The 13605-nt window shown below is 29.5% G+C and overlaps 1 protein-coding gene across 1 annotated transcript in view; it reads left to right on the top strand.

Annotated features, from left to right (window-relative positions):
• LOC118747842 (gamma-aminobutyric acid receptor subunit beta) overlaps nt 1-12468 on the top strand; it is a gene marked incomplete in the record, with an annotated part of 123533 nt that extends 111065 nt beyond the window's left edge. The window contains 2 exon segments of the mRNA XM_036482017.1: nt 10654-11195; nt 11348-12468. Coding sequence (XP_036337910.1) covers nt 10654-11195; nt 11348-11512 — 707 coding nt within the window.
• Nucleotides 12469-13605: the final 1137 nt, after the last annotated feature.

The raw sequence follows: 13605 nt of genomic DNA, 5'->3' as shown, positions 1-13605 counted from the left end.
AAATATGTACACATACTTTGGGTTTTGTTAAAATCTTTTGTTACTCGTTAAAAGATAATGCAAAATTTGGAAAACAGGAAAAAATGGCAAAGTTTGAGACCAAATATTTTTTTTTAATTATTTATTTTATATTTGTTTAGATAACTCAATTGAAGAGAGAAGCGATTTATAAACTATGCTATTAAAAATTTTTTTTTGGTATACTTTTGGTGCAGTACGACCACTTTAAATCCCTATCTAACATCAGCTGGATACGGTACTCAGCTAACGGGCTGATATGAATAACAAAATAAAAAAAAAAACGTCAGTTAATAAAAACTTTCGTAGTTAATAAAAACTTTCGCAAAGCCCACTGATGTCGGTAGCAGTATTGGTGTCGATAATAATAAGCGAAAACGGAATGATAATTATGCCAAAAAGATAACAAAATTTATAAGTTCGAAGAAATGATGAAAGCGATAACTATGTTTAAGAGTACGGAGACCAATATCGATTTAATGAGAGATAAATACAACTATAACGATATATATAAAAAATATAATAAGCAGAATAATAGGCAGCGATAATAATTATACTTTCGATAACGGAAAAATATATTTAAAAGTGAAAACAAAACTAAATTAATTATAATATTATAAACAGGTAGTAAAACTCTGATAATACAACAAAAAAATAAATTAAAAAATTAAACTAATGCATTGAAATATAGACAACTTTAAGAAAATGTCGAGTTCATGATATCGATATTGAAATATGACTGTGAAAAATGGCAATAGTAAAAATCGAATGTTATGAAAAAAAATAACAAAATCCAGCAGCACTAAATAAAAGAACAGTCACAATGGCAACGAATTCATTAAAATATCAATAACGGTAACTAATAAGTATATAAAAGTTATGATGTCGATAACAAGAAGGATAATAAGAAATGTGTTGGCAATTATGATTGTTGAAAATTTCAGAAATAAAAAATATCGATAACGACAACAAGTGATATTATGGTAATTATAACTGTCGAAAATGGAAGAAGTAATAATATCGATAACGATTAAAAAATTTCCAGATAATTTTAACGACAAAAAAAATTGTGACAAAAGCTCAAACCGATTAAAATTTGATAACGATAACAAACAATAACAATAAAAATAGCAAAATCGACAATGACAACGGTAATTATAATTACAAATATTGTTAACGACAATGAAAAGTTAAAGATAATAGTATCGATAACAAAAGGTACAAAAGAATATGTTGAAAATTTGAACAGTGACAAAAATGGTAGTTGAAAAAATATCGATATCGATAAGCGCAAAGCTAACGATAAAAATATTACTAATTTTGGATTAACGAATAACGATACTGAAATTATAAGTACAGTTGATACCGAAAATGGAAATTACAACTATAATAATATAATATAATAAAATTTAACGGGAGCGGTTATAATCAGTAATTTATAATAAATGCGAAAATTAGATATCAAAAAAAAAAACCGATTGCGATAACAAAAAAAAAATGATAAAAATGATATTATTGACAACTAAAATGGATACATTGCTTACACATTTATTTAAATTATGGTAAAATATTAAGTTCGGACTATGATAATATCGATAACTATAAAGATAACGAAAACAGTAAAAATAACATAAGCCAAAAATAAGCAAGCGATAAAAAATTAAATCGAAATCGATAAAGATATTAATAATTTTATCGATAACAATACTACTCCTATCAGAGTTAATGCCATACCTATGTATATACTGTAATCAAGGCCGCCCTCGTCGGACTTTCACAAAGATCATGGAAATTTCAACTTGAGTAAACTTTTAAACCTGACCAAAAGTATACCAAAGCATATTAATTTTTAAGAATTTTTTAATAAACACAAATGTAAAATTTTGAATTAAAATATTTTTAATTTTTATTTTTTCCAAACAAAATCGATTGAAGCTCTTATTTATATAAATTTTACATTGATTTTATTTTTCTTTTCACAATAAATTCATCACTTGTAAAATAACTAAAAATTTCAACTATTTTTTATTGTATGCTTTCTGCCCTTCTTCACATTTTTCAAGTCTTATTCACCAAAAAAAAAAAAAAAATCATGCTACATTATTAAAAAAGATACTCACTTTTATGCCACTTAAATATCTACTTACTAATTTATTATATCTACAAACAAACATATTTTTCTTAAATGTACATATTTACAACACAAATTTCGTAGCAGATAATGCAATTAAAAGAGAATAATAATTTTTATTAACTATGCAACACCATCCCAAACAAGAGAAAACCACTACAGTTCCCACAAAACTAAACGAACAAAAACAATCCAAACCAGAACCAAGAAAAAAAAAGAAAGAAAAATATAAACAAATCTCTTTTTTCGTATTTGTATGTTCTTGTTAATTTTCAATGAAAACTTTACATTGAATTGCTAATATTATCATTTAGAAAGAAAATAAATGCCGGTTTATCGATACGCGCTTCCCACAGTAATGTGAACGTAAAGTGACCTGAAGCATCCTAACACCATTCAGCATTGAAGCACCAAATATCACGCATTTCAACTAATCACTCAACACTCATCAGTCATATTAAAAAAAAAAAAATATTATTTATTTTTATTTCACTCATAACTCACGCAATAAATTTAAATCACCTATAAATACGAATAAACTCGTATATATATAAATAAGTATATAAAATGAGTACAAAACAGTGCAAAACCAATTTTCCAATAGCACATAAGCACACACGAACGCAAAGACCACTACTACAAATGCATATATGTACATATAAGCAGCTGATCTATAGCATCAAAAAAATCTTATCAAACCCAACGGCACTGCTAATACAAAAAAATAATTACCCACACCAGCAACCACCTCAATGGTACCCTGATATTAATATACGCCCAGCTTCAGTTGAACAACAGTTGTACAGCAAATGCAAAATATTTACATACATACATAAAGTTAAGCGTCAAAAAAGTGAGCACAAAGCCACTTACGTACGTACGTACGTACCGACACGTCAATGTAAATATGCACCTGAACGGCGATCAGTTGTAAAACGATGCGCTCGACACCCACCAGCATTTCTACGCGAACTGTTGCAATTTATTGGAAGCTTTTCTGCGTTAAGAATTGATGATGCTTCATCGCGTGTCAATTCATGACATCGAAAAGCTTCCGGTTCCTTTTTTTTTGGAATATTCCATGCAGAAAATGTAGCTGATCTACTAACAAGTATTGTTTTGCAGGTTCCAAGTGATGTGACACAGAAGCAGATTTTAAGGTAAGTGTGATATATGTAGTTGCGGTATTCGGAATATAATTGAGAAGGCGTTAGTGGTGAATTAAAAATAAAATCATTCTTTTCAGCAAAATTTTTGAGATTTTCTTATTGAGTTTAGGATAGATGAAAGTTTTTGTTCAATAAATGCATATCTAATTTGCTAAAATACCCAAGGCATCTTCATGCCTTTAAATTGTTTAACATAATACCATTGTAGGTACATATAGTCCCATTTCTGCGTTACGACGTATCTACATTTTAGGGAAAACTAACATTACAACTTATAACAACAGTTTAAGCATCACAAAGTTTGAAGTTACTAATACTTCTTTATTTGTTTTATTTATTTATTTTTTCTCTTTTTTTAATTAAATATTTTTTTATGTTCAGAGTTTATTGTTGTACTAAAATAATTTTCCTAAATATATTTTTTTTATTATATAGATTTTATTGAAAAAATTTTTTTGTCTGATTTCTTTTAATTAAAAATTTTTTTTAGATCTCTTTTAGCTTTTTAATTCGGTTGTTTCTTTCTTCTCAATTAATATATTTTTTGAATTGTAAGATTTTATTATTTTAAAAAGAAAAATATATATTTTTGTTTTAAAAGACAAATAGGATTACGCTGAAACCTAAAACAAAAACTTAATTTGGGTGCACACTAATGTTATTAGAACCAGAAATATTAAGTAAACAAGTAAGAAAGTCTAAGTTCGGGAACATTAAATACCCGGCGCAAACATTAAATATATGTTTTTTCACCTTTCCGAAACCTACCGCTAGATGGTAAGCCAGGGTGTATCAATTTTGAGTAAATTAGCGTCCTTCAATTTCGAAATATTCAAGTTTCAAGCATTTCTGAAATTTACCGTTATTTGAAAAGCGGCCGTAATTTTAGTCCGATTTCAATAATTTTCAACGTTTTGCTTTTATGTGGCAAGCATAATAAAAATACCGAGTTTGGTACAAACTGGTAGAACGGTTACCGAGATACATATATGTGATCATAAGTGGGCGGTGCCACGCCCATTTTCCAAAATTTTACCATAAACGTATTTCTTGGTAAATAATTTTTTGCAGTCATCAATTTTGAATAAATTAGCTTTAATATTTACTGATTTATCGAAGATTTTGTATTTCTCTAAATTACCGTTATATGGGATGTGGGCGTGGTTATTGTCCGATTTTAAAAAGTTTCGGCGATTTTTTATGCTGTACCAAGGCCAACAACTGTGCCAAGTTTGGAAGAAATTGGTGCAGCGGTTACCAAGATATACACATGTAACCATAAGTGGGCGTGGCTATGCCCATTTTCCAAAAATGTATAATATTCTTAAACTCATTGTAGATATCAATTTTGAGTGAATTAGCTTCAGTAGTTACTAAAATATCGCAGTTTTCGTATTTCCGAAAATTACCGTTATATGGGAAGTGGGCGTGGTTACAGTCCGATTTCGCCCATTTCCAATACCAACCTCCTTGGATTAAGGGAAACCTACACACCAAATTTCGTTGAGATATCTCAATTTTTGCTCGAGTTATCGTGTACACGGACGGACGGACAGACAGACATGGCTTAATCGATTTCTTTTTTCATCCTGATCATTTATGTATACATTTGTCTATATCTATCTCGATTCGTTTTGGCTGTTACAAACAACCGTTATGTGAACAAAATTAATATACCCTTGTGCACAAGTGCGTTCGGGTATAAAAATTAGGGAGTTGAGACTTACTTCCAAAGTTTCCGTCCGCCATTCGTCGAGCTAACTAAAATCCCATATGTCAATGCACTTAAATTGATATTTCTTTGTAACTTTTCTCTACTTTACTTCGCCTAGGGCTTCCTCTGGTGAAGAAAACACTTGGACCCAGCATCGGTGTGCAATGACCGTTTTTAGGCTGGGATGAGCTCGAAGCTCGTTAGAATTTTCGCATGCCCCTTATTAGTGGCACACGCAGAGCTAACAGGGCAATTCAGGCTAAGATAGTATTTAAAACGTCTTTCGTCAGACAAACGAAGACAGAAGGCGAGATAGTTCGAAGGACTTTTGTTATTCTATCACAAAGTTTTAGAAAAAAGCACACTCGCGAATTCTTATTTTACTTTTCTATTTTATTTATTTTTCCTTTTTTAATTTTGTTTTCTTTTAATTATTAGACTTCATTGTCCGAAAAAGAAAAATACATATATTTTCTTAATTTCTTTTTTTAGATTTAATTGTTTTAAACAGAAAACGATATTTGTTTTTAATTTTATTTAATTTTTAGGAAAGCATTTTTTTTTGATAATTTGTTGCTTTTCGTAAAATAATTTTGTTTTGATCAAGAGCTTTTATTGTTTTAAAAAGTAAAATATTTTTTTTTTATAAAATTTTTAGGAACGTGCTATATTTTTTCTTTTATTTTAATTGATATTTTTCCTTTTTATTTTTAGATTTTATTGTTTAAAATGAAAAATCCTTCGCTTAATTTCATTGAATTTTTTGAGACTTACTTTATTTGTTTTAAATTTTTATTTTTAGATTTTGTTTTTTAATTTCATTTATGTAATGTTTAGGAACTTATTTTTATACGCGAGCGTACTTGTGCACAGGGGTATCTACAACTTAATTCGCATAGCGGTTGTTTGTGCTAGCCTAAATGCATATAGATAGATATAGACAAATGTATACATAAATGCTCAGAATGAATAGAGTGGTCGACAAAGCCGTGTGAAGTAGAGTTTTGGTAAATTATAATATTGTTATGAAATTTTCACCAATCCTTACCAAACTCGGTACAAGTCTTGCGCAGGGGTCAGCTAAGAAATTTGTTAAAAATATTTGAAATCGGGCAATAACCGCGAACACTTCCCATATAATGGAAATTTACATAAACACGAAACCAGTAACTTAGCAGAAAACGAGATCAGTATAAATTTTTGGATAATGGGCGTGAATCCGCCTTCTTATATCTCGGTAACAGATTTGTCAATTTCTACCAAACTCGGCGCACTTAATAACCTTGGCTACAAAGGTGTATCTCGGTAATCCTACTTTATCGATTTCTACCAAATTTGGTTCAACTTTATCATTAAGTCTAACCCAGGATATTACCGAAAACGTTTGAAAACGCGTAAAAGCACCCCTGCTTATCATGCAAAGGTAGTTCGATTCTTAGTTTGATACCTGTGCCGGGTATGTACATATGTATAAAGTTCGGTTTCGGCCGAAGTTACATATACTTCTTTACTTGTTTTATCTATTTATTTTTTCTCTTTTTTTGATTTATTTTTTTTTTTTGTTTATTATGTTTGTTTTTTATGTTCAGATTTTACTGTTGCAGCAAAATAATTTTCTTAAATTTATTTTTTTTATTATATAGATTTTATTGAAAATAATTTTTTTTCTGATTTCTTTTAATTTTAAAAATTGTTTAGATCTCTTTTAAGCTTTTTAATTCGATTTTTTTCTATCTTCGCAATTAATCCTTTTTTGCATTTTAAGATTTTATTGTTTTAAAAAGAAAAATATATATTTTTGTTTGAAAAGACAAACAGAATTACGCTGAAACCTTCTCGTTAGTACAAATTTCAGTTAGTCTTTCGAAAGATAGCAAAGAGCTTTCAAGAGAGCCGCCAGTATTGCCCTGTAATCTACAATGTTTACCAATAAACAACATAACACAATTTTTATTGACGAGCGTTGGCAAAGTATTTTTTTGTAGGCTACAAACAATAATCAAAACACAACTTCAGTTTGATTGAATCTTAGAAAATATGCCAGAAATTGTCAACCCCTACGATAAGGTTGACATCTGAAACAAATTTCACAGCGAAAATATCTGAAAAAAATTTTCTATATCTTTGTTATTCCTTACTATTCGTTCATCGTATTACTTTCACAATGCCATTTATATTTATAAAATTTAGCGAAATCGTGCAAGGCTCTGATATGCATGTAAATAATAAACGACAATACAGAAAATCCTTTTTCAAAACATTAATAACAGCATTCACATTTTTAGGGTCTTTATTATTTAGCCGCTCAGTATGTATGTATATACGTGTACTTATTTTACTTTCATATAAGAAAATTTTAGGAAAATCGGAGTACAAATCTATGTCATAGCACAGTGATAAGGTAAGTATTTTGCAATCAGAACATAATTTCATACCATCCTTTATATTTATACGGGGTATTCCAGCCCGATTCGGACACCATTTGGCTTTTGCATCTCCGATTTTTTTTCGGAATTTTTCATAATTAATTTTTTGTTCAGCCGTTTTCGAGATATCGATTTCTTAAGACACAACGTTCCTTTGATGAATGGCCATAACTTTGCCAAAAATTCAACGAGTGGGACCATTTGTTTCTTGAAATTTTACATTATCAAAACACATTTGCAATATAACAACGAACAAATTTTCAAGGCTGTATATCTATAAAACTTTCAATATGAAATTCAGATGTCCGCATCTTTTAAGCTAGTCTGATAATAGGCTAACAATGGAATCTATTTTTTCGAATTTTTTAATTAATGAAAATCTAAAAAAAAAATTTATCCAACTCAACGCCAAAAATACTGACTGCGTCAAATCAAATAAAATAATTAAAATGTATGAAATACTAAAAGCAAATAAATAACATTTCCATAATTTATTTTTAACTCATTTATAATAAAAATTTTAGCTTTGTGTTTATTGAGATCACTTCCGCTTTATGTCACATTACAAAAGTGCCTGTTCGATCAATTCACATTTTGACTGGAATATTGGCTGAGCAAGAAGAAGAGAGGAGAACAGAAGCTCAGTGAACATTCTAAAGAATTTTCTTTAAATGATAGTATTCGAAATGAAGAGCAGAAAAATTATTTAAAACTTAACCGAAACAATTTTCTTGTTTGTTAAAAAAAACTTCATATTTTATAATAAATTTTTCTTATGTAAAGTTATTTAAATTTTGACTTAAAAATCTATCTAGCTTTACGCAATTTTTCTAATTTCCTTTTGCATTACACATTTTTACAAAACAATTACTTTTTTAGGATTATTTTATATAAAATATGCAATGTTTTCTTTTATGGATTTATATTTTATTTTTAATTTGTGCATTAGAATGTCGATAACTTTGCTTTAGTATTTGTATTCATACAATTTCGTAGCTAAGCACTGCCCTTGTAATATTTTCTAAAGCGATGAGATTTTTTTTTTGTACAAAATAGTATTAGTGTGAAATAAAATGAAATGAAATAAATAAAATAAGATAAATAATTAAAACTATTGGACACAAAATATAAAAAAAAAACAAGACAAATAAAAATAAAAAAAAATATAATACAAAAAATTAAAAATTAATTATTTGAAAATTAATGATAAGAAAAATGTTAACATAAAAAATATGCACCTCGTATCTATTCCTTTCTTTGAGGTGGGTTAAAATAGTGATGTTGTTCACGCTTGATTGGTTATCAGCTTATGTGGTTATCTTTTTTATTCAGTTCACAACAATAAAAAACACTACACTTGAATAATTTTTATCTAGATAACCTGAAAACCAGGGAAGAGTAAATAACCTCAATGAAATAAAATAAGTCTGTAGATGCATAAAAATTTACAAAAACAAAAAAATTTTATAAAATAAAACGAAATTACATAAAGCAAAAATAAAAATAAAATAGAAAAAAAAATTTATTTAAGTATTTTAAATAAAATAAAATGAAAAAAATAAAATGAAGCAAAATAAAATAAATTATAAAAAAAACAAAATCAAATAACATAAAATATAAGCAAATAAAAAAATTAATTAAACTAAAGAACAGATTAAAAAATAATAGATTAATTAAAAAAAAATAGAAGGAAATTTAATATAAAAAAGTAAAATACGGAAATAAATTAATAAAAAATAAAAATAAGTGAAGTAAAATAAAAAATGAAGGAATTAAAAAAAATTATTGAAATAAATTAACATACAATAAAATCAAACAAACTAAAATAAAACCAAAAATAAAATGATATAAAAACAGCAAATAATAAATTAAATAACATTTTTAAAATAAAATAAAATATCAGAATAAAAAACAGCATAATGAAATAATGAAAACTAATATAAAATAAAACAAAAACCAGAATATAAAATTAAATAGCTGCATTAAAAAAAATAAATACATTAAGAAATAAAAAAAAAAAATAAATAAATAAACACAAAAAATGAGTAAAGGAAAATAAATAATTTAATGGAATAAAATAAAACGAACGAAAAATCAATACAATAAATTAACATAAAATAAAATAAAATCAATTAAAATACAGCAAAAAATAATATAAAATGATATAAAAAACAAAAGCTTTAATTCAATTTTTTTTAAATAAAATGAAAGTAAAATTATTAAAAAATTAAATATGAATTAAAGTAAATTAATGAAATAAATAAATAAGTAATAAAAACGGACAAAAAAGTGATTATATGAAATAAATTTAAATAAATTAAAAAATTAATAAAATAAAGTAAAATAAGATAAAAATGTAAAATAGGGTAAATCCAAACTAAATAATACATAAAATTAAATAATATAAAACAGAAAAAAACCTTTTGAACTTTATATAAAAATATAATTGTATTGATACATTAATTAAATAAGAAAAGAAGGGAATCAAATTAAAATTTAATAGAAAAATGTGTAAGAAAAAATTTATATTTGTATATATTTAAAATGCTTTCGAACAGAAAATCTATGCTCAAAGTCTCATCACTTTAATCCAAAATGCTAATACTGCCTTTCCAAACAAATTTCCTTCCACCTTTCCATACAATTTTTTCACTCTCTGCACTTTCTTTTCCTCAATGTAGGTGTATTCAAGAATATTGTCCGCATTGTATTTACACAAATAATTTTTTATTTTTTGATGTGCTTTTTTATTTTTGCGCAATTAGCTAATACAATTTTTTTATTATTTTATGTTATTTAATATTCTATTTTTCTATTTTCTCATTCTATTTTCCTGCTACCCCGCACAATCCGAAAATGAAACACAATTGGGCAACAAAAAACCACATTGCGTTTATTATTATCTCCAAATATGAATTTCGAATCGAAATACGCCAAAATTATATTCCCAATTCGATGTCCAAATTTGAAACCAATTCCAATTGCTTGCTTATCTACCAACCAACCAAACATTTCATTCAACAATTGATACTTAATAAACTTAATTGATTTCTTAAAATGACTAATTCACAATGATTGAACTGATCGATAATTTTGATCGATACATAATTTGAATTAAAAAATTAAAAAAAATTAAAAAAAACCGAAAACAAAAAAATTTGAAATTTTTAATTGTAAAACAAAATAAATCTATAGAATACGCCACGGTCGGCTATATGGCAAAACGAATTCAAATGCGAAAACAAAGATTTATGGCGATCCAAAAAATAGCTGAGCAAAAAAAGCAGCAACAAATGGATGGGGCGCAACCACCGCCCAATCCCAATCCGAGTGCGGGCGATCATGGACATGGGCATGGTCATGGCCACAGCCATGGTCATCCTCATGCGCCAAAACAAACAGTGAGTAACCGACCAATTGGCTATTCAAATATGCAACAAAACGTTGGTTCGCGCGGTTGCTCGATAGTGGGACCCTTGTTCCAGGAGGTGAGATTCAAGGTGCACGATCCGAAGGCCCATTCCAAAGGCGGCACGCTAGAGAATACTGTGAACGGTGGACGTGGCGGACCGCCGGTTGGCCCACCCGGACCCGGACCCCAAGGTGGCGGTGGCGGTGGTGGTGGTGGAGGCGGCGGCGGGGGCGGAGGAGGTGGTGGCGGTGGCGGCGGAGGTGGAGCGCCCGAAGGTGGGGACGCCGAAGCGGCTGTACCATCCCATTTATTACACCCGGGCAAGGTAAAAAAAGTAATTTCCAGCCCAAACATATACACCGCGAGAATTTTGTGATCATACTAATCGATTGTTTTTTTCTTCCTCTCTCTCTTTATTCGTCGCTTTTTTAACTTTTTAATTTTTCCTATAATTTACAAAATTGTTAAATCACACAGGATATCAACAAGCTGCTGGGCATAACGCCATCAGACATTGACAAATATTCGCGCATAGTGTTCCCCGTGTGTTTCGTTTGCTTCAATCTGATGTATTGGATCATCTACTTGCATGTCAGCGACGTGGTTGCCGACGATCTGGTGTTGCTGGGCGAGGAGAAGTAAGATGAGAAACGCCGCCGAGCAGAAAAGCGTAAAGCATACAAGAAAAGGCAGCACAGAACAGAGGACGTGCTGTGTCGCGCTAGGCGTGTACCGGTTGAGGCGAAGTCATGTCGAAGACAGGACGAGCCAGGGGAGTACAGCAGCCAGGCGAATCGCACTAAATTAATTAAGTTTATATATTAAGCAAATACACTATATGTAGACAAAAAAAATTAGCATAATTATTATATGAATACTCACACGCACTAGAAGATTAAAAAAAAACAAAAAAAAAAACACAAGCATAAGTATGTTTATGTATTAGGAAAATCAGCAGAGAAACGACGAAAATTAGCTAAAAATTATTTATACTAAGCAGAAAAAAATAGTGAACAAACAGGTTAAGTTGAAAAACTTCGGAAATAAAATCAAAATAAAAATGAGTTAAAGTCTAAATGAGAGCACGAGAGCCGCTGCAGGTGTGCGCCATAGCAGGCAATTACACTGAAAAAAAAAGAAAAAATCATTTAATATTAAACTATACTTTATAGGCAAATAACACAACGTTAAGTGGAACGCTAAAGCGCATTGGCTAAAAAACAAAAAAACAACTAAACAAAACAAAAATAATTATAATTTAGTAAGTCGTATAAGCTCAAAAAATATTAACAGCAATAAATAAGTGAGTGTAGAGCAGAGCATTTGAATGAAATATAATGAATTAGAAACTAATGATTTGTCAGCGAAAAACGTTAAAATTAAGAGAAGTGTAGTTAAAATAATGTTGGGCAGGACTTTGAAAATTAGTAAAGTTACACGAAACACGCATACACAGGCACCACCAATAAAAGTACAGTAGTGAGAGGCGTGATGCGATGGCACTTTAACCTAAAAATAACAACTTCGGCTTGCTGATGCTTCCGGTGGATTTTGACATGAAATTCCGTCATACCTTGTCAATTTTCATTTGAAGAACAAACCAACTTCTTGTTAGCCATGTTCAGCGTAATTCTTTGTCATGCGGGAATGCCATATTAGTGAGACATTCGTTGAACGAATTTGCATATACGATACAATTGTTTTTTCACTTGAAACTTTTTATGTTCAAGCATTAGTAGGGACCTTATTTTATTAGATAAAGAGTTCCTCATTGAAAAGACAAGAAGGATCCAGACTTCATTAAACTTTTGTAGCTTAAATAACAAGCATTTGACGAGGAACCTGTAAGTTTAGGGACATTACTGGGGGAAGTACAAAGAGTTCGGGTTTGGATATTCAAGAGCTTTCACCTAGATTTTAAGAAAGTGAAGGTTTTTTATTTTTTTTTTTTGCATATTTCTTTAGTGAATGCGTTCGAAAACTTAAAAAGTAAATTTCGATCTGTTTCAGGTTATGTATCCCTTTAAAGGGGAAAACTAAAACCAACACCTAGACAGATGTTTAAAGGCTAGATTCTGGCATATCTTTGCTACTACCAGAGTTTCATCACAAAACATAATTCTGGTGCAAGTAAAATTTTCCAAATGGGCACAGCTTATTCTAAAGAATTTTTCCATTTTGACTCATGAGCTATTGGTATTAGGATAGTTTACATTGTAATGGTTGGAGGGTATACCTTATTAAGATCCCAAATTCCCTTCGATGTTAGAAAGCTCACTCTGGTGCAAAGCGCATGGTTGACGCTTTGAACTTTACGAAAGCTTTCATCATAATCATATTATATACTATCTGGAAGGCGTTAAAAATTGGTTTGAATAGTTCTTCAATGCGCTCGCAACTATATGCACCAATCAAGAGTTTTATCAGGAAGTACGGTTTTTCTGTACAGCGTCGCAGCTAATTATGGCTCTACCGGGTGAAAGTATGTTCCTACTGTTTAAAGACAGTCGAGGTTACCACGTACTTCCTTTCCTTGCCAATTCATCAGCTTTGTTGTTTCCACTCATAATGCTGGTGAGTTAAATTCTATAATGCTGTGACATTTGTTCCAAAATTTAATAAAAAAAAAGTCTGCAATGTCTATGTGTCAGCCTGAAGCTTTCAGCACTGCCTGACACTGCAATTTTGCTATGTACCACTCAATTTCTGCGTTTATATAAACCCCAAATGGTTTG

Source organism: Rhagoletis pomonella, unplaced genomic scaffold, assembly GCF_013731165.1.
Source record: "Rhagoletis pomonella isolate Grant_MI unplaced genomic scaffold, Rhpom_1.0 Rhpom_scaffold_00012, whole genome shotgun sequence".
NCBI lineage: Eukaryota > Metazoa > Arthropoda > Insecta > Diptera > Tephritidae > Rhagoletis > Rhagoletis pomonella.
The sequence above is the reverse complement of the archived record's forward strand: the minus strand, read 5'-3'. Positions and strand labels throughout refer to the sequence as shown.